Consider the following 23,657-nt stretch of genomic DNA (forward strand, 5'->3'; position numbering starts at 1 on the left):
AGGTTCATATGCCTTACTGAAGGAAACAGAGTAAGTATTCCTTCATTCTTCCATCTCAGAAACAAGCAGCCAGGCATGGTGGCTCATGCCTGTAATCCTAACACTTTGGGAGGCTGAGGTGGGTAGATCACCTGAGGTCAGGAGTCCGAGACCAGCCTGGCCAACATGGTGAAACCCTATCTCTATTAAAAACATAAAAATTAACCAGGCATGGTGGCGCACACCTGTAGTCCCAGCTACTCTGGAGGCTGAGGCAGAATCACTTGAACCCAGGAGGCGGAGGCTGCAGTGAGCTGAAATGGCCCCATTGCATTCCAGCCTGAGCAACAGAGCAAGACTCCATCTCAAAAAAAGAAACTAGCATTCCACAACTGAATATATCTGGTTTTAAAGAACACACTGGAAAAAGCTAATCCTTTCTATTGCTACCATTAGCTGAAAGAGCAAAAAAATCATGACCCCCAACACATTAATAGCAACTATAATAGACACGTTAAATGTATCCAACATAAGAAATGGGATCTGATTCTGAATGGCTAAATACCCTGAATACGCATCACTAACAGGAGCTATATAACCAGTCTCACATACCTGAATAAATACACATATACACAGAAATTGTTTTGTTACACTAAGAAGCAGCATTTTCTGAAGAGGGATGAAAATCATTCCATCCTGTTTGTGTGAGAGGCAATACAGTATAGGGGTTAAGAGCCCAAAGGCTGGGCGCAGTGGCTCATGCCTGTAATGCCAACACTTTGGGAGGCCGAGGCAGGCGTATCACTTGAGGTTAGGAGTTTGAGACCAGCCTGGCCAATATGGTGAAACCCCGTCTCTACTAAAAATATGAAAATTAGCTGGGCATGGTGGCGGGCACCGGCAGTCCCAGCTACTCGGGAGTCTGAGGCAGGAGTATTGCTTCAACCCAGGAGGCGGAAGCTGCAGTGAGCCGAGATCGTGCCACTGCACAGCGAGACTCTGTCTCAAAAAAAAAAGAGCCCGATCATGCTGCTTGTTAACTGAGTTACCTTAGACAAGTTACCTAACCTCCCTGATCCTCAGTTTCCTCATCTGTAAAATGGGGATAATAATACTACCTATCCCATAGGATTGTCAAAAGGATAAAGGAATTAACACATATTAAACCCTGAAGGGCACGTCTAGAAGAGCATGTCTAATATACTGACAAGTCCTCAAAAATCTCTAGCTATCATTATTCCAGAAAGTCATGCTTCTCCAAAGTCTCCCCTAAAGATCAAAAAGAACCAGGCTGGGCACAATGGCTCACGCCTGTAATCCCAGCACTTTGAGAGGCCAACGCGGGAGGATCACTTGAGACCAGTGTGGGCAACATAGGGAGATCCCGTTTCTACAAAAAAATTTTAAAATATTAGTCAGGCGTAGTGGTGCACACTTGTGGTCACAGCTACTCAGGAGGCTGAGGTGGGAGGATCACTTGAGCCCCGGGGAGGTCGAGGCTGCAGTGAGCCATGATCGCACCACTGCACTCCAGCCTGGGTAAAAGAGCAAGACTCTGTCTCCAAAAAAAAAGGAAAGATAGCCTAAGCCAGGCACTATCACGGACCACTGCCAAACATAGAATCAAATGAGGAGAGAAAAGAAGGGAGTTAATTAATACAGAGAAACACTTGGGCCAATTTATTTGGAAAATTGTAGTCCTAGAGCCCCATCGCTTTGCATGCTGCCTTAAAAAATTTGGAAATACATTCCTGTGGCACAACAAAGGCATAATTGGAACACTTTTTTAAAAAATGTTGCTTATACCAATAGCATATTGGTAATAATAAATCTATATCATACTGTCAACATAGTATTCAAGAGTATTCGGGTAATGGTAACTTTTTTTTTTTTTTTTTGAGACAGTCTCACTGTCACCCAGGCTGGAGTGCAGTGGCAACATCTTGGCTCACTGCAACCTCCACCTCCCGAGTTCAAGCGATTCTCCTGCCTCAGCCTCCCGAGCAGCTGGGATTACAGCTGTGCACCACCATGCCCAGCTAGTTTTTGTATTTTTAGTACAGACAGGGCTTCACCATGTTGACCAGGCTGGTTTTGAACTCCTGACCTCAAGTGATCTGCCCGCCTCAGTATCCCAAAGTGCTGGGATTATAGGCGTGAGCCACCGCGCCTGGCATGTAATGGTAACTTTTCACTACATTTGGTATCCTATTTACTGATAATCTGATGGAAACTGTGGACCTCGAGCGGGCGTGGGAAGGGTTGGAATACATTTTTGCTCACACACACAATGGTATATACTATTTCAGGAGGTGCACAGACCCTTTTTGTACCCTCAGATCCCCCTATATTTGAAGATTCTGATTCAAACCAACCTCCTTAAGAAACTGAGGCCCCAGTTTCAGACGACTTTCCCCCAGTGCCAGTCAACAGGCACACCAGCAGAGTCCAGATAGAGCCCAGTTCTTCCGATCTCCCCCAATACATACACACACACACACACACACACACACACACACACACACACACCGCACTGAGGTGGAGGAGGTGGGAGAATGGTTTTAATCAATACTCAACACTTCAGTACCTCAGGGTTACTGGCTTATCTCCTGATAAGCCCTCAGGAGTCTTACTTATAGCAAAACCTCTAGGCCTTTACTGTGGAGAGGCCTTTGCAACACTCAAATCCCAGGACCTTGTAACTAAACCTTTCCAATCAAAGGAGATCAAGAAACTCAAGGCGGGGGGAGTGGGGAGGGACAGCATTAGGAGATATACCTAATGCTAAATGACGAGTTAATGGGTGCAGCACACCAGCATGGCACATGTATACATAAGTAACTAACCTGCACATTGTGCACATGTACCCTAAACTTAAAGTATAATAATAATAATAATAAAAAGATGATTATTACAAAAAGACAAAAGATAACAAGTGTTGGTGAGGATGTAGAGAAAAGGGAACCCTCGTACACTATTGGTGAAAATGTAAACTGGTACAGCCATTTTGAAAAATAATGAGGCAGTTCCTCCAAAAATTAAAAATATAACTACCATATGATCCAGCAATTTCTCTTCTGGACATATATTCCAAAGAAATAAAAAAAGTATTTCAAAGAGAAAAAAAAAAAAAAAACTCAAGGCCTCCATGGCCTACCTGGGGAGTCACATAACTCACCCTGGCTCAGCCCTGGGTCCCAAGCTTACAGCAGTTGGCAAGGAAGAGTGTTCAGTGCAATAACAGGCAATACCACTCATATGCCCTCCACTCTGAGGAAATAACCTCTATTTAGAGACTAAACAAAGGTGCCTCTTGCAAGTCTAAAAAAGAAAAGAAGCTACAAAGGTTGCCCACCAGTCAAAGAACCTAATCATCTCAGTCTATATTCATTTGTGAACTCCTCCTCTCACTAGACACTAAGAGATTATCCGCTTAAGGTTCAATAGTTTTTTGTTTGAGACAGAATCTCACTGTGTTGCCCAGGCTGGAGTGCAGGGGCGCGATCTCAGCTCACTGCAACCTCTGCCTTCCGGTTCAGGCGATTCTCCTGCCTCAGCCTCCAAAGTAGCTGTGACTACAGACATGCACCACCACTCCCGGCTAATTTTTGTATTTTTTTTTTTTTTTTTTTTCACGCTTAATTCACTTTATTTTTCTTGTATAAAAACCCTATGTTGTAGCCACAGCTGGAGCCTGAGTCCGCTGCACGGAGACTCTGGTGTGGGTCTTGACGAGGTGGTCAGTGAATTCCTGATAGGGAGACTTGGTAAATACAGTCTCCTTCCAGAGGTCGGGGGTCAGGTAGCTGTAGGTCTTAGAAATGGCATCAAAGGTGGCCTTGGCGAAGTTGCCCAGGGTGGCAGTGCAGCCCCGGGCTGAGGTGTAGCAGTCATCGATACCAGCCATCATGAGCAGCTTCTTAGGCACAGGTGCGGAGACGATGCCAGTGCCCCTGGGTGCAGGGATGAGGCGTACCAGCACAGAGCCGCAGCGGCCTGTCACCTTGCAAGGGACAGTGTGGGGCTTGCCGATCTTGTTCCCCCAGTAGCCTCTGCGCACGGGGACGATGGAGAGCTTGGCCAGGATGATGGCCCCACGGATGGCGGTGGCCACCTCCTTGGAGCACTTAACACCCAGACCGACGTGGCCATTGTAGTCCCCGATAGCAACAAATGCCTTGAACCTGGTGCGCTGGCCGGCACGGGTCTGCTTCTGCACTGGCATAATCTTCAAAACCTCATCCTTGAGAGAGGCCCCCAGGAAGAAATCAATGATCTCTGATTCCTTAATGGGCAGGGAGAAGAGATAGATCTCTTCCAGGGACTTGATCTTCATGTCCTTGACCAACCGGCCCAACTTGGTGACGGGCATCCACTCCTTATCCTCGGCCTTGCCTCCGCGAGCTCCGCGGCCTCGGCCCCGGCCCCGTCCACGGCCGCGACCCCGGCCCCGGATGCCACTGCCGAAACCTCCGCGGAAGCCACCGCGGTTCCCCATCCCCGGGCCACCAGGGCCTCCGGGCCCCCCCGCTGCACCGGCGTCATCCGCCATTTGGTGCTTTGTCGGAAAAGAAGCTAATTTTTGTATTTTTAATAGAGACGGGGTTTCACCATGTTGGCCAGGCTGGTCTCGAACTCCTGGCCTCAAGTGATCCATTCACCTCAGCATCCCAAAACGCTGGGACTGCAGTCGTGCACTACCACACCCGGCCTCAATAGAATTTTCAAGAAAGGAACACAGGGTTATGAGAGAAAGCACCTGAACAAGACCATGGAGCTTTTGTAGAAGACCTTTCACATTGCAAGCTAAAGTCAACTGTGGCCCCTCTCATAATGACTTTCAGTCTGCCTTCAAATAGTTTAACAAAGGTTTTTTGTTTGTTTTTAAGTACTATAAACAAGACAGAACCCTTACAACTGATAACAAAGTCCCCAGGAACAGTGAGAGAGAGAGACGGAGACAGAGAGAGAGAGAGAGAGAGAGAGACAGAGAGAGAGAGAGAGAGAGAGAGAGAGAGAGAGAGATCCAGGACCCCCAAGAGAATTGATGGGGTTAATGTGAGTCAAAAGCACTATGAGTCACATCAGGGGGACAGGCCCACTGGCAGCGAGATAACTTCAGAAACTGGAGCAGGTGTGAGCCCCTTGGGATGCAGCCAGGCAGAAAACTTGGAAAGGCTGGCATGCTCGGGTGAAAGGGATTAGGGAGAGCTAGACATGCTCTGGAGTCTAAGGCCCTCAGGCCTTAACTGTGCCAGCTGGGAAGATTACATATCCAAAAAGGCATCCTCCCTTACCCACGTGGCCCAATCAAAGCACCCAGCCTCTTATAAGGGCTTTGCGGCTCATTAAAGGTAAAGTTCAAATTGGCACCAGGGTCCTAGACGCACAGTCCTAGGGTCCTGGGAGCCAAAAGGTACCCTGTAATCTCTGCCAATGTTACAACAAACTTAAGTAAGAGCCGAAGTAGGTCAAGCATTTAATCCTAAAAATGTTCTCCAAAGGAAGATGAAGGGCTAGAGGTAACATAGAACTCCAAATATTATCTTTCTGACAAGGGGCTACCCCGACGCGGCTACCAACCACACCCCGGATGAGCAAGGCCAAAGGAATTTTAGGGAACACCCAACTTCCTCCCTTAAAAGTGCTGCTTTGCTTTTAATATCAAACTCAGTGCTAGAAGTCGCCAAAGTGGGGGCGAGGTTCTCCCAACCAAAGGCCGGCGGGCTTATGTCCGGTCGGAGGTACAGTGGGCGAGCGCCCCTTATCATCGAGCCCAAATGCCCATGCGTGGCCCACTTCTTCCGCCGGGGCCAGCCCGAAGCTCTAGGGGAAGACGATGGCACCCCAGGCTACCGCCCTGCCAGCCCCTTCCACGCCCCGCCACCTACCGCAGTGCTGCCCGCCTCATTGCGCTAGGCTGCCGTGCGCGCGATGGAGGACCGGGCCCCGCGCGCTAGTCGGCGGAGGGAAACTGAGGCGATAAAAGACGCACGAGTACCAGACCGCGCCCTTGCTGAGGACAGCCCGGGAGCCGGACAGCGGTGTCCGGGGGCGGGACCGCGGCGTCCAGGGGGCGTGGCCGCGCTGTGCCGGGCGGACCCTACCCGTTCATTGGCGGGAGGCTGGAGTCCGCCTCTGCGGAGCTTCCCACTCAATCAGTTGTGCGGCTCGTGTTGCTAGAGCGAGGACCGGCCTATTCTCGGTTGAGTAAACGAACCACGCAGCAACGCCAGGGCGTGACGTCGAGAAGAGGCCCGGCTCTGCCTAGTGGAGCTTGTCTCCTTTATCCTTGATCCCCGCGCCTTGGCTCCGTCTGTTCTTCCCCTTGGCTGCACATTGGAATCTCCTGGGCAACTTTCCAAAATACTGATACTTGGCCGGGCGCGGTGGCTCACGCCTGTAATTCCAGCACTTTGGAAGGCCTAGGCGGGCAGATCACCTGAGGTCAGGAGTTCAAGACCAGCCTGGCCAACATGGCGAAACCCTGTCTCTACTAAAAATTCAAAAATTAGCCAGGCGTGGTGGCAGACGCCTGTAATCCCAGCTACTCGGGGGACAGGCACGAGTATCGCTTGAACCTGGGAGGCGGAGGTTGCGGTGAGCCGAGATCGCACCACTATTCTTCAGCTTGGGCGACAGAAGGAGACTCTGTCTCAAAAAAAAAAAAAAAAAAAACTGATGCTTGAGACCCACTGGCTGGAGATTCTAGTTTAGTCCTGGGTGCGGTCTGGGCTTCGGGATGATGTCTAAAGATGCCCCCAGGTGATGCTAATGTAACCAAAGGCTAAAAACCACTGACCTAACAGGAAAAAATTGTTCCTCTCCTCTTCTCGGCCTGACCCCCAATGTTTGACATCTTGGGCGAGCTAGAGAGATTCAAGGCCAGAGAGTTTAAGATTATTTCACCCTACGATCTAATTCTCCATTTCTTTCAACGAATTATTATTGAGCTGTTTGCATTGTGCCAGGCACTATTGCAGAGGTTGGGGTTGCAAAAAGAAAAAAGGACAAAAATCCCCGCCCTTAAGGGGCTTGCCTCTTGATAAGGAAGGAAAACAAATCAAAAAACAAGTTAGCAAATAACATGATCTCAAATATGGTAAAGCGGTTTAAAGGGGAAATAAGGTAATGAGTGGGGATCTTTTGAGAATATAAGCAAGTCTTGCTTTGCCTCTAAATACGGCAATTTCCTAAAAGGCAAGGGCCATATGCTTTTTCGCAATACCCCATACTTAGTAAAATTGTATTGATTTGAATTAAGCTAGCTTTCTGTTTTGAATCACTTCATGAGTTACACATGGAGCATGGTCTTCGGCTTTCTCTTTCTACTGAATTTTCCCTGCTTTTATCAATCTCACATCTGGAAGACTCCCCTTTTAGCCTACAAGGATCTCTCCTTCATTTTTGTTCACATTGTCTTTTCATTTTTGTCACATTGTTCACATTGTTCACAAGTCACTTTTCAGTGATTGTCTTGTTGGTTTTGGGTCAGCCATATTTCTTTATACTCTACCACACCTAACACAGAGGGCAATAAATATTGTATTGAATTATGCTATTTTTGTTCTTCTTTTTACTTGAACTTTTCTTTGAAGCAATAGGAGGCTCAGGGAGAAAAAATAAGTACAAGAGAGAATTTTTTGTAAATGGTATAATAGGTAGGTACAGTTTATAGTTTTTCCTGCAATCAAGTCGCCTTCTGTCAATTTCCAAATTATAAAGACACATTCTCATCAATATAATAAACACCATCGATTTTGGCTGGAACAGCTGAAACCAGGGACTTAATGCCATGCAGTTGCCTTCTCTCTATTGCTTATCTTTGCTTTCCTTTGCATACTGGCTTCATTCTTTTTTCTCTCTATGTAATGACATTCTCCATATGGCAATAGAAGCTCCTGAACTTTACATCTTACAACCACAGCCACACACATACAGACTGACTGAAATTTCTACGGCCCAAATACAAAAAAGTTCTGAGAAGAGATTCATTGGTCCAATTTGGATCAGGTACACACTCCTGGACTAGCCAACTGTGGCATCAGGGTAAGGAACCCTTGCCCTGACTTACCAGGAACCCCCTCACCCAGACTCATGGCCAGGTACTGGGTCACAATCTACTAACACGGCTATTTCTGTAAGTAACCGTACAGATGGGGATACGGAGCACCTTCTTAGAAAAGGAGTACCGAGGCCGGGTGCGGTGGCTCACGTCTGTAATCCCAGAACTTTGGGAGGCTGAGGCGAGTGGATCAACTGATGTCAGGAGTTCAATACTGGGCTGGCCAACATGGTGAGACCCCTGCCTCTACTAAAGATACAAAAATTAGCTGGCTGTGGTGGTGGGCGCCTGTAATCCCAGCTACTCGGGAGGCTGAGGCAGGAGAATCGCTTGAACCTGGGAGGCGGAGGTTGCACTGAGCTGAGATCGCGCCACTGCACTCCAGCCTGGGCAACAGAGACTCCATCTCAAAAAAAAAAAAAAAAAAAAAAGAAAGAAAGAAAAGAAGAGGAGTATGGAGCAGCCAACCACATAGATGTCCACTAGAAGGTTAAAGAGGGAAAAAAATGATCACATCACTTAGCCCACCTACCTTAGTTGTAACTTCAGGGAACCCCTGCTAGACCTAGCCTGCCCAGCATTCATCCACGAGTCTCTAACTACCTCAATTGGCAGCATGCATAAAATTCTTAAAACAGCTTAGCAACTCTGATGTCTGTGTGTGTTGTTGTTGTCGTCATTATTGTCAAGCATATATGCTATACCACATTTTGGATAGCAGAGAAGGAAGGGGAAATGGTCACAAAATCAAAACAGGAAACATACAACAATTGTATAGTGGTGAGAATCACCGTCCTTAAGTAACAGGTTCTCTACCCAACCTTTTTGTTTCCTGTTATGTTCTATTAGTTCTATTTTAATATGGTCTCAGGATAACAGAGATGGTATCAATTGTGTAATTAAAAGTTACCTAATCATGCACTGACAGATACATAAGATATTATTAATGTCGTTATTACAAGTAAAACAATAAAATCAAATAACAAGGCTGGAAAGCAGTATCCCAGCACTTTGGGAGGCTGAGGTGGGTGGATTGCTTAAGAACAGGAGCTCAAGACCAGCCTGGTCAACAGAGCAAGACCCCATCTCTACAAAAAAAAAAAAAATTGTTTAAATCAAACAACAAAACCTAACAAGGCATTGTCAGGTCTTCTTCTTATTTTTTTTTTTTTTTTGAGACAGAGTCTCGCTCTGTTACCAGGCTGGAGTGCGGTGGTGCGGTCTCAGCTCACTGCAACCTCCGCCTCCTGGGTTCAAGTGATTCTCCTGCCTCAGCCTCCCAAGTAGCTGGGATTACAGGCACGTGCCACCACACCCGGCTAATTTTTGTATTTTTATTAGAGATGGGGTTTCACCATGTTAGCCAGGCTGGTCTTGAACTCCTGACCTCGTGATCCTCCCACCTTGGCCTTCCAAAGTGCCGGGATTACAGGCGTGAGCCACCGCGCCCGGCCAAAGGCATTGTTAGTTCAATCTAGTATTATGAGTGAAAAATATCCAGTTACCATCTTTCCTTGGGCTGCTGAATAATATATACTTTTGGATATCTGATTTAGGTAGAAAATGTTCCTGGAAAACTGTCATCAACTTTCTAACAAAGTGATTCGAACTACGATTTCATTAGGACACAGAAACTTTTTAAAAATATATCTTATTTCCTCAATTATTCAGATTATACAAAAGGATCCACAATAAAGTTAGGAGGGGAGGGCCAGGCACGGTGGCTCACGCCTGTAATCCTGGCACTTTGAAGCTCGAGGCAGGCAGATCACCTGAGGTCAGGAGTTCAAGACCAGCCTGGCCAACATGGCAAAACCCCCATCTCTACTAAAGGTACAAAAAATGAGCAGGGCATGCTGTCGTGCGTCTGTACTCCCTGCTACTTGGGAGGCTGAGTCAGGAGAATTGCTTGAACCTGGGAGGCGGAGGTTGCAGTGAGCCGAGATGGTGCCACTGCACTCAAAGCCTGAGCGACAGAGGGAGACTCCATCTCAGAATATAAATAATAATAGTAATAATAAAGTCAGGAGGGGAGAAGGAAACAATGTAAAAGTATTTTCCAGCTGGGCACAGTGGCTTACGCCTGTAATCCCAGCACTTTGGGAGGCCGAGGCGGATGGATCATGAGGTCAGGAGTTCGAGACCAGCCTGGCCAATATGGTGAAACCCTGTCTCTACAAAAAATTCAAAATTAGCTGGCCGTGGTGGCGCACACATGCAGTACCAGCTGCTCAGGAGGCTGAGGCAGGAGAATCGCTCGAACCCAGGAAGCGGAGATTGCAGCGAGCCGAGATCGTGTCACTGCACTCCAGCCTGGGTGACAGAGTGAGACTCCGTCCCAAAAAAAAAATAAAAAAAAAAAAGTATTTTCCACCCTAACGTTAAAGAAAAAAACAGAAAGACTAGTGGGCTGTTACGTGAATGTGCTTAGTTTTTTGTTTGTTTTTGTTTTTTGTTTTTTTTTTGAGACAGAGTCTCGCTCTTGTTGCCCAGGCTGAAGTGCAGTGGCCCAATCTCGGCTCACTGCAACCTCCACCTCCTGAGTTCAAGCTATTCTACTGCCTCAGCCTCCTGAGTAGCGGGGACTACAGGTGCCTGCCACCATGCCCGGCTAATTTTTGTAATTTTGTGGCCCCCAGCTCCACTTTTATGACTGCTCTTCAAATCCAAGTGTTGAAAGGTTCTCGTCCACGAGGCTGAGGCGGGAGAATCACTTGAACCCAAGGAGGCAGAGGTTGCAGTGAGCTGAGATCGTGCCATTGCACTCCAGCCTGGGCAACAGAGACTTCATCTCAAAAAAAAAAAAAAAAAGAGAGCGAGAGAAATGTTCGTGTCTTTAGAAATGCTTTTCCAGGCCGGGCACGGTGGCTCACGCCTATAATCCTAACACTTTGGGAGGCTGCAGCAGGTGGATCACTTGAGGTCAGGAGTTCAAGACCAGCCTGACCAACATGGTGAAACCCTGTCTCTACCAAAAATCCAAAAATTAGCCGGGCACGGTGGTGCACAACTGTAATCCCAGCTACTCAGGAGGCTGAGGCAGGAGAATTGCTTGAACCCAGGTGGCAGAGTTTGCAGTGAGCCGAGACCACGCCATTGCACTCCAGCCCGGGCAACCAGAGCAAAACTCAGTCTCAAAAAACAAACAAACAAAAGAAATGCTTTTCCCTCTAACAATTTTCTCTTGCTTAAAAATGGCAAACATGGCCAGGCACGGTGGCTCACGCCTGTCATTCCAGCACTTTGGGAGGCCAAGGAGGGCAGATCACCTGAGGTCCGGAGTTCAAGACCAGCCTGGTCAACGTGGTGAAACCCCGTGTCTGCTAAAAATACAAAAATTAGCCGGGTGTGGTGGCTCATGCCTGTAGTCCCACCTGCTCGGGCGGCTGAGGCAGGAGAATTGGTTGAATCTGGGAGGCAGAGGTTGCAGTAAGCTGAGATCGCACCACTGCACTCCAACCTGGGGGATGAAGCAAAACTCCATCTCCAAAAAAAAAGAAAGAAAGAAGAAGGCAAACATTTAAAACATATAATACTATTATTAACATAGGATCAGAGGGCATCTGTAAGAACAGGACATCTTCATTTCAGGGTATCACCTTCAATAAATCTGTCTCTTTCAATAATATAGGGGTACAGAGTCAGATATACAAAAGGTTTATTAGGGGCAACGCCTATAAAACATAAAAGGGAGAGGGAACAGGACCAGACAGGGAACACCTTTAGTTCGTGATGTAGGACTAAAACCTGAGAAAGGAGAGGGGCCAGGAAAGATATTTGTGTAGGAGGAGCCTTGGACTGCAGTGCAGCTCTGAGAAAGCCTAGGCCTGCAAAACAGGGAGTGCTGGTGCAAAGATTGCCCTCCCGAAGAGTCCCATACTGGCCAGAAATGGTGAGCCCTTGTACCATGGCAGTGCCTGGCCTTTGCTTAGAGGCTGTCTGGGAAGCATGTAGCCTCAGCTTGAAAGCTGAGGCAGATCTTGACAGCTGTCCGCTAACTCCACCCCTTGTGGCAGGTCTGCTGTAGGGAGATCTGAGTGGGACACCTCCATGGCTACCACGGGTCACCCCCTGCACTGCACAGATCGATTTCCCCATACACATTCAGGGAACTCCTCCATGGTTCCCATGGGTCTCTCTTCCTGAAGGGAAACTTAGAAGAGGGAGGTTAGTAGGACTAACTACAGTCCCTGTCACTACAGTTGGTATTGGAGTCACAGCTGGTTCTCATCCTGTCTTTCCTCTACCATGTATTCTAAATTCCCCTCACCTCTAGCTTTCCCAATGGTGTAACCCAAACCCTCATTCCTGTGAGATCTGAGCCCCTGGTAATCATATCCATTTCACACCAGAGTTGCTGCACTTGTCCATTTGCAGTCACAACCAGGCAAGGGAATACCAAAAAGTGCCCAACTAGATTGATCACACAAGTTTCACACACATTCCTCTCTGCCCCATTGTACAACAGCAGCCTCTTCCTGCTGATTGAGAGCAAGTATCCCTGCCAAGGTGCTGACTCCTTGGCCACAAGAAGTCCAAAGGCCTGGCCATACCCACACTTGTGTCCACTGGCAAGAATGTGCCCCTTTGCAGAACAGAACCTTGAACTCTGCAGAGCCCACAGTTGCAAATTCAGGAAACATGAGTGCCCCTATGGGCCATTAGAAATGATAGTAATTGGAGGCCGGGTGCAGTGGCTCAAGCCTGTAATCGCAGCACTTTCGGAGGCTGAGGCGGGCGGATCACTTGAGGCCAGGAGTTCAAGAGTAGCCAGGCCAAAGTGGCGAAACCCCGTCTCTACTAAAAATACAAAAATTAGCCAGGCATGGTGGCACCCGCCTGTAGTCCCAGCCACTCGGGAGGCTGAGGCATGAGAATCACTTGAACTCGGGAGGCAGAGGTTGCAGTGAGCCGAAATCATACCACTGCACTCCAGACTGGGCGACAGAGTGAGACTCTGTCTCAAAAAAAAAAAAAAAAAGAATTCTCTTGCTGGCCTTGAAGAAAAAAGAAGTTATACAACTGCAAGAAAATGAATTCTGCCAACAACCAAGTGAACTTAGAAGAGAGACCCCAGCCCCAGCTGACACCTCGATTCCAGCCTTGGAGACCCTGAACAGAGGACTCGGCTAAGCTATGCCCAGACTCTCGACCCACAGAAACTGTAAGGTAATAAACATGTGTTGTTTATGCCACTAAATTTGTGTTAATTTGTTACCTAGCAATAGAACATGAATACAGTGCCTATATTTCATCCTGGAGGATGGTACCCCATGCTTGCAGAGTCTTGTCTCCAAGTTGGCACTTCAATTACACCTTCAGCAGATCATTCAGATGCTCTGTTAGGATGGCTACTTGTGAATGCTGTGGTATATGATATGAACGATGAATCCTGTTGGTCAGGACCTGCTCCCACACCTCCTTCATGATGAAGCAGGTCTCCTCAGATGCCATCTTGTGTGAGAATCCAGGCCTGTGGATCAGGCATTCCAAAAGCCCCAGGATAATGATGGTAAATGAAGCCCTACAGGTAGGAAAGGCAGTCATACTCAGAGAAAATACTGATTCCTGTGAGAGCAAATCTCTGGCCCTCCTCTGGTGTGGTGGCTCACGTCTGTAATCCCAGCAATTTGGGAGGCCAAGGCAGGCGGATCAGTTGAGGCCAGGAGTTCAAGACCAGTCTGGCCAACATGGTGAAACCCCATCTCTATAAAAATACAAAAATTAGCTGGGCATGGTAGCGTGTGCCTGTAATCCCAGCTACTCAGGAGGCTGAGCCAGGAGAATTGCTTGAACCCAGGAGGTGGAGGTTGCAGTGAAGCAAGATCGGGCCACTGTACTCCAGTCTGGGTGGTAGAGGAGATTCCATCTCAATAAATAAATAAATATTTTTTAAAAAATCGCTGGCCCTTCTAAAGTAATAGGGGTCCAATGTCATCAACTTGCCAAGTAGCTTGTGAGTCTCCTTGAAGAAGAGTGCCATGTCAGGGGACTTGGCACTGGTCTCTGATGGCAGGTTGGACATTCAAAGGTGGCAGTAGCCAGGTGAACCTCAGTAAGTGGGAGTCCATGCTGTTGAGCCCATGAGGCCTGAGAACCTGGGGAAAGCACTGGTGCAAGTCCCTGGAGCTATGAGTGTCCCTAATGTCTAATTGCAAACACAGCAGGCATTACTGCTCAACCAGATACACTGAAGCTCTGTGCTTGGGGGCCAATCACCAAGTCAACATGCAGACTGCCAGTTCAGAAAAAGGACAGCAAGTGAGCAATTAATGTAAATGTCTACTGGATTAAAAACCCAGTTAAAAACAATATTGCTGGCCAGGCACAGTGGCTCACGCCTGTAATCCCAACACTTTGGGAGGCCAAGGCGAGTGGATTACCTGAGGTCGGGAGTTCAAGACCAGCCTGACCAATATGGAGAAACCCCATCTCTACTAAAAATACAAAATTAGCCGGGTGTGGTGTCGCATGCCTGTAATCCCAGCTACTAGGGAGGCTGAGGCAGGAGAATCACTTAAACCCAGGAGGCGGAGGTTGCGGTGAGCCAAGATCGCACCATTGCACTCCAGCCTGGGCAACAAGAGCAAAACTCAGTCTCAAAAAAATAAAAAATAAAAAAATTGCTCCATAAACAGTTGTGCCTAGTAGCTCAGGAGACTACCATCATGTCCATTTTTTAAATGTGGTTTTCTCAGGCAGGCGCAGTAGCTGATGCTTATAATTCCAGAATTTGGAGAGGCTGAGGTGGGTGGATCATCTGAGGCCAGGAGGTCAAGACCAACCTGACCAACATGGCGAAACCCCGTCTCTACCAAAAATACAACAACAACAAAAAATTAGCCAGGCATGGTGGTGCACGCTGGTAATCCCAGCTACTCAGGAGGCTGAGGCATGAAAACTGCTTGAATCCGGGAGGCAGAGGTTGCAGTGAGCCTAGATTGTGCCACTGCACTCCAGCCTGGGTGACAGAGTGAGACTCCTTCTCAAAAAAAAAAAAAAAAAAAAAAGTGGTTTTCTGAAATGTCATGTAACATTACCCAATTATCTGACCCCGCACCGTCTATTATCATTTGATTGGGGGGTGGAGGTGAGGAAAGAAATGGGATCAAGACATGAAACAACTTCGCTAGACTCAGCTCAGTGATGATACAAACTTTACATTTCAGAGTTCTAAGAAACCTGGAAAACTATCCTATTCCTTCTCTCGTCTCCTTATATACAAATGTTTTTATAAAATTTTTTACAACTTTTTTAACAATGAGGCTGGGCATGGTGGCTCATACCTATAATCTCAACAATGTGGAAGGCCAAGGCGGGAGGATCACTTGAGCCCAGGAGTTTGAGACCAGCCTGGGCCACATAATGAGACCTCGTCTCTACAGAAAATACAAAAATTAGCCAGGCATGGTGGCGCACGCCTGTGGTCCCAGCTACTTCAGAGGCTGAGATAGGAGGATCACTTGAGCCCAAGCTGCAGTGAACTGTGATAGCATTCCAGCCTGCATCTCAAAAGCCAAACAATGTTTTTAACAAGGAAAATATGACTTAGTGAACTTAAAAGACTTGCCTAAGGCCACAGTGGAAGAGCAGAACTATAATCCAAGGCTCCTAAAAGCCAGCCAAGACATTTTTCAACCCCCTACATCATCTCTCAAGGGCTATGAGTGTACACAACAGCAATTTGCATGGCTAAGCACATGTTATGAGAAAAGAGGACATATTTTCCAATTGGTAAATCAAGCTGCAACTTTTAGAAAAGAAAGATACAGTACAAAAAGAAAGAAAAAGGAATCAAACTTTTTACAATAATCAGTTAAGCAAGTTTTTTTATGATTTGAGGCAGAGATGAATCAGAAAATTCCACACTGGTCTCCCCACTGACTCTGAGTGCTATTTTTATGGAAGTGACCTAAGATGCTTATAGTAATATAATAAGAGTCAAATGTTTCCTGGCAGCCAATCTAGAAAAAAGAATAGAATATAGGAATTGGCAACAACCCTATAAGAACAGGTTCAGGCTGGGCGTGGTGGCTCACGCCTATAATCCCAGCACTTTGGGAGGCCAAAGTGGGATGATCACTGGAGCCCAGGAGTTTGAGACCAGCCTGGGTAATATAGTGAGACCCTGTCTCTACAAAATAAAATAAAATAGCTGGGTGTGGTGGCGCATACCTGGGGTCCCAAGTACTTGAAAGGCTGAGGTGGGAGGATCACTTGAGCCCAGAAGGTTGAGGCTGCAGTGATCTGTGATCACACCACTGCACTCCAGCCTGGGCAACAGAGCGAGACTGTGTCAAAAAAAAAAAAAAAAGAACAGGTTCAGCAAACCTGCCCCATAAAGTAGAAATGCCCTTTTGTAACCCTTTTGCCAGAAGCTCCCTATTCTTTAGGGCAGTTCTCTAGGGGTGTTCTTGTTATTAAACATTTTTCTTCCCATGGAGCTAATATCTGCTTCCTGGAACTGCCCCTGATATGACACAGAATAAGTCTAAGTCTAGTCCCACTTTCTTTCTTTCTTTCTTTTTTTTAAATGGAGTCTTGCTCTGTCGCCCAGGCTGGAGTGCAGTGGTGCGATCTCGGCTCACTGCAACCTCCGCCTCCCGGGTTCAAGCGATTCTCCTGCCTCAGCCTCCTGAGTAGCTGGGACTACAAGCGCATGCCACCATGCCCAGCTAATTTTTTGTATTTCTCAGTAGAGATGGGGTTTCACTGTGCTAGCCAAGATGGTCTCCGTCTTCCGACCTCGTGATCCACCCGCCTCGGCCTCCCAAAGTGCTGGGATTACAGGTGTGAGCCACCATGCCCAGCCTAGTCCCACTTTCTTGTGCAAGCCTTCAAGTTTAAATATTTGCCATTTTACTCCTTTCCTTCCATTTTCTTGAGTTCAGGTTAAATGTTGCTAGTTCATTCAATGACACAGTGTGGTTTGCAGCCCTAAACCAGAGTAGTAGTCCTCCAAGGCTGTTTCAGACATGTATTCTGCAAACACGAATGCAGGATGCTGCCATATGCCATTCCACGTGCCTGGGGGAGGATGTCCACCCCAACATTGTAATGAGAAAAAATAACTCCGCTTCTCAGTCCAGACATTGGGTAAATGTTAGCAGATGTGCAGAACAGGTGCATATTATTCCATACCCTCCCACCCCAATCCTCTATTCCACGGTCATCTCAACTCCTTGCCTCCCATGGCACTTGGGAGATTGAGGATTGATCAATCCCTGATTGTTACTGATGTCTGATGCCCAGCCTATAACTGACCTCACTACTTACTTCCCTTCACTTGTGACTAATTATAGAAGCAGTTATATCAAGCAGGGCCAGGGTCAGGACGAGGGTGTGGCAAGTGAGGCATTTGCCTTGAATGCAAATTTGATTTTTCTAATATTCCATTGAAATATTATTTATCTTGATTATTGGGGTTTTCACCCCTTTAAATTCTGCACAGGTGGGTGTCTCACTTGCCTCTTCCTAATCTCGGCCCTGATTCATGGTTGGATTGACCAGTGAGATCAAGAGCCAAGAGCTTGGACTAACCAAGAGGTCAGAGCTCATTTTGAGTGATAGCCCTCCTATTCAGCTAGAAGACAGATTTATCTGATTTCCCTTACCCCTCCCACACACAAAGAAATTGTTGGATTTCATCAGAGCAGGGACCATAGGTCCATATATCACCTCCCACCAGAGTGCCAGCCCCTGATGTACCTTTCTGTCCTGTTCCAGGCCTTAGATATCTAACTCGTGAACCACTAGGCAAGAAGAGGTCAGAATACAAGAAAAATACTGACAGTTGAAGGCACCAATGTTGGAATCCTCCATTGCTGATGAGTGGGTTAGTCCCAAGGCCTTTAGGTTAAAAGTAATGAATTTTTCAAGTGAAAGGTAATAGGGCTGGTTACATTTGGGTTCAGCAAAGTCATAAAAGAATATCACCAGAAGCAACCCTCACTAGTCGGTTTGTTTTGTTGTTGTTGTTGTTGCTGTTTTGAGATGGAGTTGCGCTCTTGTTGCCCAGGCTGGAGTGGAATGGCACAATCTCGGCTCACTGCAACCTCCGGCTCCTGAGTTCAAGCGATTCTCCTGCTTCAGCCTCCCAAGTAGCTGGGAATTGCAGGCGCCTGCCACCAAGCCCAGCTGATTTTTGTATTTTTAGTAGAGATGGGGTTTTACCTTATTGGTCAGGCTGGTCTTGAACTCCTGACCTCAAGTGATCCACACGCCTCAGCCTCCCAAAGTGCTGGGATTACAGGTATGAGCCACCATGCGCGCCCGGGCACTAGTTGGTATTTTTAAAGGGGGTTCTTATTGAATTTTAACATAATTAGTAAAAATCTGCCATGGTAAAAATTACAGGATTGGGCCAGGCACAGTATCTTATGCCTGTAATCCCAGCACTTTGGGGGGCCAAGGTGGGCAGATCACTTGAGGTCAGGAGTTCGAGGCCAGCCTGGCCAACAGGATGAAACCCCATCTCTACTAAAAATACAAAACTTAGCTAAGTGTGGTGGCACACGCCTGTAGTCCCAGCTATTTGGGAGGCTGAGACAGGAGAATTGCTTGAACCTGAGAGGCAGAGGTTGCAGTAAGCCGAGATTGTGCCACTGCACTCCAGCCTAGGTGACAGAGCAAGATTCTGTCTAAAAAAAAAAGTGACCAAATAATAGTATGGTTTATTGAGCACTAATTCCTTAAATAAGCACTAATCTTATTTAATACTCACAACAACTTTATGAGGTCAGTATTACCATTTTATAGATAAGGAAATTGTGGTTTAGAGACATTAAGTAACTCTCCAAAAAGTCAAATGGCCAGCAATTGATGGCTAGCACACATTTACCAAATATTAGGTTGGTGCAAAAGTAATTGCAGTTTTTGCCACTGAAAGTAATGGCAAAAAAAAAAAAAAAAAAGTAAGTACTGGCTATTATCAGATGTGTAATTAGTTGTGTCCTTCTCCACCAGAGGGCGCAGTCCTGCACCCGAGACTTGTCGCGAAAACCCGATAATGGGGTAGATCTGAAAGTAGGTTCATGACCCCAGTCATTGATAACAGCAATCACTGGTGGAATCAGGGGACTCTGCAGTCACAGGACTCAAACTTGGAAATGAGACATCATCTAGAAACCTAGATGATCACAGGGCCTCAAATTGTTGTATTCAAGTTCCCCTTTCATGTACATATTCAGTATTTTCCAAGCCTTCAGACAAGATTTCTCCCTTTTTGGTTTGTCTCCCCATGGGGACAAATGTATTCTAATTTATTTTTACTCTGGTAAATTATAAAGTAATGAATGACAGATAGTTCTAACTTAATTGACAGGCTCCCCACCATATTGCAAATAAAATAACTTGAAAATTGTCATCTCAGAAGCCTATGTCTGCATTTAATTTTTGTAATCTAGGACTCTTTTCTACCTAAAGCCAATAAATAAGGAAACTGTATTTCCACTTCTTTCCACTGTCCTTTGGCAAAAATAGATTCTGGACTTCTTACTACTATTTCATTGTGTCCTTTCAGGTGGATGTGAGTCTGTGTCATTTATTGGTTACATCCTTACACATGTATCGTTCTTACCCATCTCTTAGTCCGGTCTACCATGGAAACAGTAAGTGATGACAGGACGGTAATAAGCATGAAATTCAAAACCAGAAAGGTGAGCTGATGCTGGAGCTACAGGGTCTTTACTGTCTGCAACTGGAGTGGACCATTTCTGCTGTCTTGTCCTTGATATGACACTGACATGAAGATACAGTAAGACTGAAAGTAAAGATTAGGAAAAACGCTTATCAGGTAAATACTTACAAAAATAAAGCTGTATTGGCTGGGCACGGTGGCTCACTCCTGTAACCCCAGCACTTTGGGAGGCCGAGGCAGGCAGATCACGAGGTCAGGAATTCAAGACCAGCCTGGCCAACATAGTGAAACCCCATCTCTACTAAAAATACAAAAACTTAGTCGGGCGTAGTGGCGGGCGCCTGTAATCCCAGCTACTCAAGAGGCTGAGGCAGGAGAATCACTGGAACCCGGGAGGCGGAGGTTGCAGTGAGCGGAGATGGCAGCACTGCACTCCAGTCTGGGCAACAGTGTGAGACTCCACCTCAATAAATAAATAAATAAATAAATAAAGCTGTATTAATTAGCCAGGGTGATGGTATGCGCCTGTAGTCCCAGCTACTCGGGAGGCTAAGGCAGAGGATCACTTGTGCCCAGGAGATCAAGGCTGCAGTGAGCTGTGATCACACCACTGCACTCCAGCCTGGGTGACAGAGCAAGACCCTTTCTCAAAAAAATAAATAAATAAATAAACAATAACATACAAAATTTAAAAATAAAAAACTGGCTGGGCACGGTGGCTCACGTCTGTAATCCCAGCACTTTAGGAGGCCAAGATGAGATCACCTGAGGTCAGGAGTTCAAGACCAGCCTGGCCAACATGGTGAAACCCCATCTCTACTAAAAATACAAAATGAGCCAGGCATGGTGGCATGTGCCTGTAATCTCAGCTACTTGGGAGGCTGAGGCAGGAGAATCGCTTGAACCAGGGAGGTAGAGGTTGCAGTGAGCTGAGATCATGCCATTGCACTCCGGCCAGGGCAAAAAGAGCAAAACTCCATCTCAAAAAAAAAAAATACATAAATAAAATAGAACAAAATAAATAAAAAATAAATAATATAAAAAACCACTCTAAAGATAAAGAGGCACAAACATGATAAAAGGAAAAATTCACCATGAAAATATTAGTATAAAAACTTTGAACTTGCTTGTATCCAATAACATAGTCTCAGTTAAAAATGCATTGATAAATTTGACTTTTTTTTTGAGACAGGGTCTCACTCTATTGCCCAGGTTGGAGTGCAGTGGCACTATCACAGCTCACTGCGTCCTCAACTTACTGGACTAAAGGAATCCTCCCACCTCAGCCTGCTGAGTAGCTGGGACCACATGTGTGCACCACCATGCCCAACTAATTTTTTTAATTTTTAGTAGAGATAGGATCTGCCATGTTGCCCAGGCTGGTCTCAAACTTCTGGACTCAAGGGATCCTCCCACCTCGGCCTTCCAAGTGCTGCGATTACAGGCATGAGCCACTGCACCTGGCCAAACTTGACTACTTTAAATTGAAAGACTTCCATATGACCAAAGACACTATTGACAAAAAAGTATCCTAGCCACAGATTCAGTACATGCCTGTAACAAAAATAGCAAAAGGGGAGGGATTAGAATAATGAATTATATAAAAGGGTTACTACAAATGCATAAGAAAAAGAAAAACAAGTCAATCAAAAATGGACAAAAGTCAGCCCAGCACAGTGGCTCACATCTGTAATCCCAGCACTTTGGGAGGCCAAAGCAGGCAGATCACCTGAGCTCAGGAGTTCAAGACGAGCCTGGACAACATGGTGAAACCCCATCTCTACTAAAAATACAAAAAAATTAGCCAGGCATGGTGGCGGGTGCCTGTAATCCCAGCTACTGGAGAGGCTGAGGCAGGAGAATCACTTGAACCCGGGAGGCAGAGGTCGCAGAGAGCTGAGATCATGCCACTACACTCCAGCCTGGGCAACAGAGGAAGACGGTCTCAAACAAAAAAAGGACAAAAGTTATAAGTTAGCATTTTACAGAAGAAGAAAAATATATGGCCAATAAACATATGAAAAGATCACTGTCGCATTAATCAAATTTAAACCATGATAAGATACCATTTCATACCCATCAGATAAGCAAAACCAAAAGGTCTGAAAATATCAACTGTTGGTGATAACAGAGAGCACCAAGAATTCTCATTCACTGCTAGTACAGGTTGTAAATTGGTATGATCACTTTGGAGAACAAGTTAGCACCATTTCACAAAGTTGAACACGTGTATACCCTGTGACCCAGCATTCCAGTCTTAGGTAAATACCCTATAAATTCTTGCCCCCATACCAAGGACATACACAAGAATGTTGTTTCAAACAACATTGTTTGAAATGGCCAAAGAAAAGAAAAACAAGGCCAGGCACAGTGGCTCACGCCTGGAATCCCAGCCCTTTGGGAGGCCGAGGCGGGCAGATTGCCTGAGCTCAGGAGTTTGAAACCAGCCTGAGCAACATGGTGAAACCCCATCTCTACTAAAAATACAAAAATTTAGCCGGGCCTGGTGGCAGACGCCTGTAATCCCAGCTACTTGGGAGGCTGAGGCAGGAGAATCACTTGAACCCGGGAGGTGGAGGTTGCAGTGAGCCGAGATCATGCCACTGCATTCCAGCCTGGGCAACAGAGCGAGCCTCCATCAAGAAAGAAAGAAGAAAGAAAGATAGAAAGAAAGAAAGAAAGAGAAGGAGAAAGAAAGAGGGAGGGAGGGAGGGAGGAGAAAGAAAGAGAAAACAAATCTAAATGTCCGTCAACAGGAATTTTTTTTAACTTTGAATGCTCCAAGGAATGATTTTTAATCCAATTAATTCATAATGCATTGCCAAATCAGTTTCAAGGTCAGTACTCCTTCCCTGGATAGATTTCAAATGCTTGTAATTTAATATTTGCATCTTGTATCCCTTTCACATATATGAATACGTGTAAACACTCTAAATAAGGGAAAGGCTACCCTGCGCAGTTGGTGTCATTAACTGGAAAAAGCTGTGTGGCCCTTTGTCTCCCACAGTGGCTCACAGGATTGAAATGCCTTGTTGAGTTTACCATGGTTCAGATACTGGCCCTCCGATATGCAAGTCTGAAACTTGATTTGTCACTTCACTAAAGGTAAATCTGTGTGTCTAGGAGGACTCACATTTGCCAAGAGACTGATACATGAAATTAGAATATCAATTTTTTTTTTTGAGACAGGGTCTCTCACTCAGTCACCCAGGCTCAAGTACAGTGGTGCAGTCATGGCTCACTGCAGCCTCAACCTCCCAAGCTCAAGCAATCCTCCCACTTTAGCCTCCCAAGTAGCTGGGACCACAGGTGCACACCACCATGCCCAGCTAACTTTTAAATTTTTTTTTTGTAGAGGCGAGGTCTCCCTATGTGGTCCAGGCTGGTCTCGAACTCCTGTGCTCAAGTGATCCTCACACCTCAGCCTCCTGGGATTACGGGCCTGAGCCACCACATCTGGCCTCTTTTTTTTTTTTTTTTTTTTTTGAGACAGAGTCTCACTCTGTCACCCAGGCTGGAGTGCAATGGCGCAATCTCAGCTCACTGCAACCTCCACCTCCTGGGTTCAAGTGATTCTCCTGCCTCAGCTTCCTGAGTAGCTGGGATTATAGGTGCGTACCACCATGCTCGGCTAATTTTTATATTTTTTAGTAGAGACGGGGTTTCACCATGTTGGTCAGGCTGGTCTCAAACTCCTATGCTTGTGATCCACCCGCCTCGGCCTCCCTAAATGCTGGCATTACAGGCATGAGCCACCACGCCCAGCCTTTTTTTTTTTTTTTTTTTTTGAGACAGGGTCTCACTCTCTCACCCAGACTGGAGTGCAGTGGTGCAATCTTGGCTCACCACAACCTCCACTTCCCAGGCTCAAGAGATTATCCTGCCTCAGCCTCCCAAGTAGCTGGGATTACAGGCACATATCACCACTACCCGGCTAGTTTTTGTATTTTTAGTAGAGACGGGGTTTCACCATGT

General features: G+C 46.4%; 2 protein-coding genes and 1 long non-coding RNA gene across 6 annotated transcripts in view; all 3 read right to left on the reverse strand.

Moving 5' to 3' along the window:
• The window catches only part of ACOT9 (acyl-CoA thioesterase 9), a 40,114-nt gene extending 33,801 nt beyond the window's left edge, over positions 1-6,313 (reverse strand). Inside the window, exon 1 of one of the 4 annotated variants that reach the window (XM_024927286.4) lies at positions 5,871-6,313. In XM_024927286.4, the coding sequence (XP_024783054.1) occupies positions 5,871-5,890 (20 nt within the window). In that variant the 5' untranslated portion in view covers positions 5,891-6,313. The remainder of the gene's footprint in view (positions 1-5,870) is intronic. The other 3 variants (XM_003819573.5, XM_034950349.3, XM_008972974.4) reach the window with 3 other exon arrangements.
• On the reverse strand, positions 3,585-5,744 carry LOC117977723 (small ribosomal subunit protein uS5). Its single transcript, XM_034950350.3, has one exon. The coding sequence runs from the start codon at positions 4,634-4,636 to the stop codon at positions 3,650-3,652; it is 987 nt and encodes a 328-aa protein (XP_034806241.2). The 5' UTR covers positions 4,637-5,744; the 3' UTR covers positions 3,585-3,649.
• Positions 6,314-7,445: 1,132 nt separating the features above from the next.
• The window catches only part of LOC129395425 (uncharacterized), a 38,613-nt gene continuing 22,401 nt past the window's right edge, over positions 7,446-23,657 (reverse strand). Inside the window, exons 5-6 of the long non-coding RNA XR_008622893.3 lie at positions 19,623-19,805; positions 7,446-13,568 (exon numbers count right to left, since the gene is read on the reverse strand). This is a non-coding gene — a long non-coding RNA (uncharacterized LOC129395425). The remainder of the gene's footprint in view (positions 13,569-19,622; positions 19,806-23,657) is intronic.

The sequence above is a fragment of the Pan paniscus genome, chromosome X (genome assembly GCF_029289425.2).
Source record: "Pan paniscus chromosome X, NHGRI_mPanPan1-v2.0_pri, whole genome shotgun sequence".
NCBI lineage: Eukaryota > Metazoa > Chordata > Mammalia > Primates > Hominidae > Pan > Pan paniscus.